At 43.8% G+C, this 7,500-nt stretch overlaps 1 protein-coding gene across 3 annotated transcripts in view; it reads right to left on the minus strand.

Moving 5' to 3' along the window:
* bcas3 (BCAS3 microtubule associated cell migration factor) overlaps positions 1-7,500 on the minus strand; it is a 472,230-nt gene that overhangs the window by 410,620 nt on the left and 54,110 nt on the right. For all 3 annotated transcript variants that reach the window (XM_083637179.1, XM_083637180.1, XM_083637178.1), the window contains exons 7-8: positions 5,545-5,652; positions 2,793-2,869 (exon numbers count right to left, since the gene is read on the minus strand). In XM_083637179.1, the coding sequence (XP_083493305.1) occupies positions 2,793-2,869; positions 5,545-5,652 (185 nt within the window). The remainder of the gene's footprint in view (positions 1-2,792; positions 2,870-5,544; positions 5,653-7,500) is intronic.

A 7,500-nucleotide genomic window follows, 5' to 3' on the forward strand; every position in this document is an offset into this window, starting at 1 on the left:
AACAAGGAAAAAAATTGGTATTGGTACGGTATAATCTTTTTCAACGATATCCGGTCGTACTGCTCATGCGGAATAAAAATCCTAGCTTTAAGTGACGGGGGTGCAAAAGCCTCTGAAACAGCATTCAGCATCATGAGACACTACAACTTTTTTCTTTTGATTGATAAGCCAATATTAGCTCAATTAATATCTCTCTCTACCCCTATTTCTCTCCGTGGTTTTTAAATGCTGTATTTCACCCCGACAGTTTTGAATCACTTGTATAATTTATCACAGTGCAAATCAAATTAAACCAAACTATAAAACATTATTTCTTCAATTACTATAAAAGGTTGAAGGCGGCTGAACACTATGCTTTCGCTAAGTTTCTAGTTTCTTATCCAAACAAAACACTTGTTCTGAGCATTTTTGTATAATTAACCACCGATGAGAAGTCACGTTGTATTCGTAAAACCGGAAACATTAATTGGTATTTTCTCAGGAATGACTAACCGACAAAGATTGACATTTCTTCTCCGCTGTTCCGAAAACAAACCTAACCGAGACCTCGATACCCACCAGGACTTCTGTGACTTATTCCAACATGGAGGTGAGAGTGCTCATAAACACATGACATGTCCACTGTCACGTCCCGGGAGAAGAAGCTGTCATGTGTACATCATGTACTACAGGAGGAGTAGAGCTCCTCCTGTAGTACATGGTGTACACCATGTACTACAGGAGTAGAGCTCCTCCATAGCCAGGCTGCACACATCACAGGGCCCTTTGTTTACTCCTCTTACCACACAAACAGACCAAACAACTTTAGGAAGAGGAGGCCCCTGCATTGAGAAACCATTAATAACTATTGAGCATGTTTGGTTTCCTGTGGCCCAGACACTGATAGGGAAGGCAGGCAGACAAAGAGGAGACACATTAGAGACGGCCAGTAATGGCAGTTTACTCCAGCCAATGACTTAAGTGGAGAGCAATGGCCTTGTAATACAGTCTGGTCTCTTCTCACAACCTTCTTGAAGAGACATGTACAGCCATGGAGATGAAGAGACAGGGCAGGTACAGCCAGGGAGATGAAGAGACAGGGCAGGTACAGCCAGGGAGATGAAGAGACAGGGCAGGTACAGCCAGGAAGATGAAGAGACATGGCAGGTACAGCCAGGAAGATGAAGAGACATTGCAGGTACAGCCAGGAAGATGAAGAGACATTGCAGGTACAGCCAGGAAGATGAAGAGACATTGCAGGTACAGCCAGGAAGATGAAGAGACATGGCAGGTACAGCCAGGAAGATGAAGAGACATGGCAGGTACAGCCAGGAAGATGAAGAGACATTGCAGGTACAGCCAGGAAGATGAAGAGACATGACAGGTACAGCCAGGGAGATGAAGAGACATGATAGGTACAGCCAGGGAGATGAAGAGACATTGCAGGTACAGCCAGGAAGATGAAGAGACATTGCAGGTACAGCCAGGAAGATGAAGAGACATGGCAGGTACAGCCAGGAAGATGAAGAGACATGGCAGGTACAGCCAGGAAGATGAAGAGACATTGCAGGTACAGCCAGGAAGATGAAGAGACATGGCAGGTACAGCCAGGAAGATGAAGAGACATGGCAGGTACAGCCAGGAAGATGAAGAGACATTGCAGGTACAGCCAGGAAGATGAAGAGACATTGCAGGTACAGCCAGGAAGATGAAGAGACATGGCAGGTACAGCCAGGAAGATGAAGAGACATGGCAGGTACAGCCAGGAAGATGAAGAGACATGGCAGGTACAGCCAGGAAGATGAAGAGACATGGCAGGTACAGCCAGGAAGATGAAGAGACATGGCAGGTACAGCCAGGAAGATGAAGAGACATGGTAGGTACAGCCAGGGAGATGAAGAGACGTGGCAGGTACAGCCAGGAAGATGAAGAGACATTGCAGGTACAGCCAGGAAGATGAAGAGACATTGCAGGTACAGCCAGGAAGATGAAGAGACATTGCAGGTACAGCCAGGAAGATGAAGAGACATTGCAGGTACAGCCAGGGAGATGAAGAGACATTGCAGGTACAGCCAGGGAGATGAAGAGACATTGCAGGTACAGCCAGGGAGATGAAGAGACAGGGCAGGTACAGCCAGGGAGATGAAGAGACGTGGCAGGTACAGCCAGGGAGATGATGCAAGAAGATGCAAGCAGATTTGCAAAGTTGTGTTGTAAACAATTTGTGTGTGTGTGTGTGTGTGTGTGTGTGTGTGTGTGTGTTGAGCTTCAAATGGAGGGCCTCACATAATGTTTTGATGAAAGCAGTTTAGTCACAATGCAAAGCTTGAGAGAGGTACAGTACAGTATGGCAACAAGCCTTGGTGGTTGGTTGTATTATAACCAATGTTCTGTTTTGTGTTTGTTTGGGTGGTATGATGCCAGCGTGACCAACTCACTGATCTTGTTTGGATATGTTAGTGTTGATGGGTTGGGGGGGGGGGGGGATGACACGTTACGTGACTGGCAATGTGTGTTTGTGCCATTGAGTACATGGGTACAAAATGTAATGTAATGTATTATCGTACATCAACAAAACATTATATTGTCACATCAATTTGAGGTTTGCTTTCAAAAACAGGGTTTGAATGAACTAAGGTTTTCACTGAAAGTGTATACAGTCAATTGCTTTGAAGGTGTTAGGTTGGAGCTTTTAATGGTGATTCAATGAATTGTGAGAGAATCGTTGGTGAATCCAAAAGGCAATAGGGCAACAGTAGGGTCAAAACAGCACAATCTTGATGTGTTTAAATTCAACTGGTCAAGTGTCTTACTTGTAACAAAGAATTTCTTGGTGAAAGTGCAGCTGTCAAACGCTGCAATCTTCTCTTGTAGGCTGACAACTAGAATCCTGCAAGCAAACATCCAATGACAGATTAGATGTTAGATTGTGATGAACCATAAATACATGTTCACACCAGCACATCTGAACCATAAATACATGTTCACACCAGCACATCTGAACTATAAATACATGTTCACACCAGCACATCTGAACCATAAATACATGTTCACACCAGCACATCTGAACTATAAATACATGTTCACACCAGCACATCTGAACCATAAATACATGTTCACACCAGCACATCTGAACTATAAAATACATGTTCACACCAGCACATCTGAGATATACCATAAATACATGTTCACACCAGCACATCTGAGATGTACCATAAATACATGTTCACACCAGCACATCTGAACCATAAATACATGTTCACACACCAGCACATCTGAACCATAAATACATGTTCACACCAGCACATGTGAACCATAAATACATGTTCACACCAGCACATCTGAACCATAAATACATGTTCACACCAGCACATCTGAACCATAAATACATGTTCACACCAGCACATATGAACCATAAATACATGTTCACACCAGCACATCTGAACCATAAATACATGTTCACACCAGCACATCTGAACCATAAATACATGTTCACACCAGCACATATGAAGCATAAATACATGTTCACACCAGCACATCTGAACCATAAATACATGTTCACACCAGCACATCTGAACCATAAATACATGTTCACACCAGCACATCTGAACCATAAATACATGTTCACACCAGCACATCTGAGATGTACCATAAATACATGTTCACATCAGCACATCTGAACCATAAATACATGTTCACACCAGCACATCTGAACCATAAATACATGTTCACACCAGCACATATGAACCATAAATACATGTTCACACCAGCACATCTGAACCATAAATACATGTTCACACCAGCACATCTGAACCATAAACACATGTTCACACCAGCACATCTGAACCATAAATACATGTTCACACCAGCACATCTGAACCATAAATACATGTTCACACCAGCACATCTGAACCATAAATACATGTTCACACCAGCACATCTGAACCATAAATACATGTTCACACCAGCACATCTGAACCATAAATACATGTTCACACCAGCACATCTGAACCATAAATACATGTTCACACCAGCACATCTGAACCATAAATACATGTTCACACCAGCACATCTGAACCATAAATACATGTTCACACCAGCACATCTGAACCATAAATACATGTTCACACCAGCACATCTGAACCATAAATACATGTTCACACCAGCACATCTGAAACATAAATACATGTTCACACCAGCACATCTGAACCATAAATACATGTTCACACCAGCACATCTGAACTATAAATACATGTTCACACCAGCACATCTGAACCATAAATACATGTTCACACCAGCACATCTGAACCATAAATACATGTTCACACCAGCACATCTGAAGCATAAATACATGTTCACACCAGCACATCTGAACCATAAATACATGTTCACACCAGCACATATGAAGCATAAATACATGTTCACACCAGCACATCTGAACCATAAATACATGTTCACACCAGCACATCTGAAGCATAAATACATGTTCACACCAGCACATCTGAACCATAAATACATGTTCACACCAGCACATATGAAGCATAAATACATGTTCACACCAGCACATATGAAGCATAAATACATGTTCACACCAGCACATCTGAAGCATAAATACATGTTCACACCAGCACATCTGAACCATAAATACATGTTCACACCAGCACATATGAAGCATAAATACATGTTCACACCAGCACATCTGAACCATAAATACATGTTCACACCAGCACATCTGAAGCATAAATACATGTTCACACCAGCACATCTGAACCATAAATACATGTTCACACCAGCACATCTGAACCATAAATACATGTTCACACCAGCACATCTGAACCATAAATACATGTTCACACCAGCACATATGAAGCATAAATACATGTTCACACCAGCACATCTGAACCATAAATACATGTTCACACCAGCACATCTGAAGCATAAATACATGTTCACACCAGCACATCTGAACCATAAATACATGTTCACACCAGCACATATGAAGCATAAATACATGTTCACACCAGCACATCTGAACCATAAATACATGTTCACACCAGCACATCTGAAGCATAAATACATGTTCACACCAGCACATCTGAACCATAAATACATGTTCACACCAGCACATATGAAGCATAAATACATGTTCACACCAGCACATCTGAACCATAAATACATGTTCACACCAGCACATATGAAGCATAAATACATGTTCACACCAGCACATCTGAACCATAAATACATGTTCACACCAGCACATATGAAGCATAAATACATGTTCACACCAGCACATCTGAACCATAAATACATGTTCACACCAGCACATATGAAGCATAAATACATGTTCACACCAGCACATCTGAACCATAAACACATGTTCACAGCAGCACATATGAGAGCACTAGCATTGCCTTGTTGTTTTGCATGAGGTCAGTTGGTAGAATTGCCTTGTTGTTTTGTATGAGGTCAGTTGGTAGAATTGCCTTGTTGTTTTGTATGAGGTCAGTTGGTAGAATTGCCTTGTTGTTTTGTATGAGGTCAGTTGGTACAGGACAGGAGACCTACCGTTTGTTGCAGTGGAGGTCATAGATGGGCGTCTTGAACTGAATTGATTTGACCATTTCTCCCGTCCGTAGGGAGTACAGGTCAGCACAACAATACGGGGGGCTGGTCCTGAAACACACAAAAACAAACACATTATACTGACATTCATTCTCTCTCTCTCTCTCTAATAATCAGTCATTTCAGGAACAATAATTCTAACAGTGAACTAACTGTAGTGTGTAGAGCTCAAACAGCTGAGTAAGAGCTATGGCGTATTCGGCCACTTGAGGCCTTCTGATTGAGAAATCTCCACATTGGCACACTGTATAAAGCTGCATAAAGCTTAAAACTCTAAATCCATTTTAGTATCAGGAGTTTTAGATGTCACCCTATATGCGATGGACATCGGTTATGCTCATCTTTGGTAGCTCCTGGAGGCATCTTGTATAAAATAGCGCCATAGTCAAAAAGGAGAATCAAAGTAAAACGCTTAGTGATTGCACATGTTCCATCAGTATATCGCCGGCGTCAATTCAATGTTTACAGCGAGCCCAGCTAGGCAGCGGATGCTGAGAGTATGGTATTCCGGTTTGGTCACGTCACCTTCAGCATATTAAGGCCTATTGCTGAAGATATGAAACCCATCTAAGTGATGTACAGGACTCTTTTAGTCCATAAGCTGCTTTAGCCTTTGTACGTTTTGGCACATACCAAATATCTGAATATTCATTAAGATCGCTTGCTGAATAACTCCACCATGAGACAATATGGACTTGTGCACATCCCCTAGGAAAGAGTCTTTGCTGTAGTACTGTAGCTGTGTCGTGTGTTAACATAACAGCATATCAAATCTCCAGCCAGCCAATCCCACATGTATCCAACAGACAGACAGACAGACAGACAGAGCGCCATATAGCAGTTTACTCTAACCTGTCTCTTCATTGTTTCTCTCTGGGGGTCCCTGGTGGATTGACACAGTATTTGTTTCCACTATGCCTCACTTCTGGCCCGACCCCCCTCTGAGGCTCCGCAACCAACGGGGGGAGGGGGAAGGGGAGTGGGGGGGGGGGGGGGGGGGGGGGGTGTGTAGGGGGTGCAGCGAGGGGCAAAAAGGGGAAATGCTTTGTCATGTAACACACACATTTACTAGAAGCCTTTCTCTCAACGCGCTGGAGGAGAGGGTTACATGAGCGAGGCGAGCACTAGTGGCTGCTGGCGAGGGGAGACGCAGACATAAATCTTCATCAGGCTACCCCCCCCCCCCCCCACACACACACACACACACACACACACACACACACACACACACATACACACACACGGTCGCCTCTCTTTCTCCCACTCTTCCTCCTCTCCCACTCCCCCCCTCCTCCTCCTCTCTCTCTTCCTGTATCACCCTTGGCACGGCCGGCGGGTGCCATGTTGGCGGAGGATGCGGGGGCAGAATGCGGTGTGACTTTTATGTCTCGAGCCCATAGGTCTGTGTTGCCTTTCAGCAGCCTATTGAAGCTTTGCTTGTGCGTATTCGCTGCAGTTACACGCCTCATCACTCGCAGCATGTCAGCTTTTAGGGGGGAACAGGAGGCACTGGCCGGATCTTTTAAAAACGACCATGATGTCACAGTGTCGCGGCGCGCAAAGACAACACTGACTCAAATATCGGAAATAAGCAGCTCCGACGACGGCGGCGGGGTACTTAATTATAAAAGACAATTATTTTGTAATGAAATCTCAAAAGCGCACAGTGACACACACACACACACACACACACACACACACACACACACACACACACACACACACACACACACACACACACACACACACACACGAACATTGATTTGTATTGGATCGTGAAGGTTATGAGACGGGGCTCCGCTATTGGGAGAGTTGCTTTGACGACTTGATCGATGAGGAAATCCCCTTTTCCTGCAGCCGGTGCCAGACAGCATTAACGCACTAACGAGGTTAAAGCAG

The sequence above is a fragment of the Poromitra crassiceps genome (genome assembly GCF_964638095.1).
Source record: "Poromitra crassiceps genome assembly, chromosome: 5".
NCBI classification, from domain to species: Eukaryota; Metazoa; Chordata; class Actinopteri; order Beryciformes; family Melamphaidae; genus Poromitra; species Poromitra crassiceps.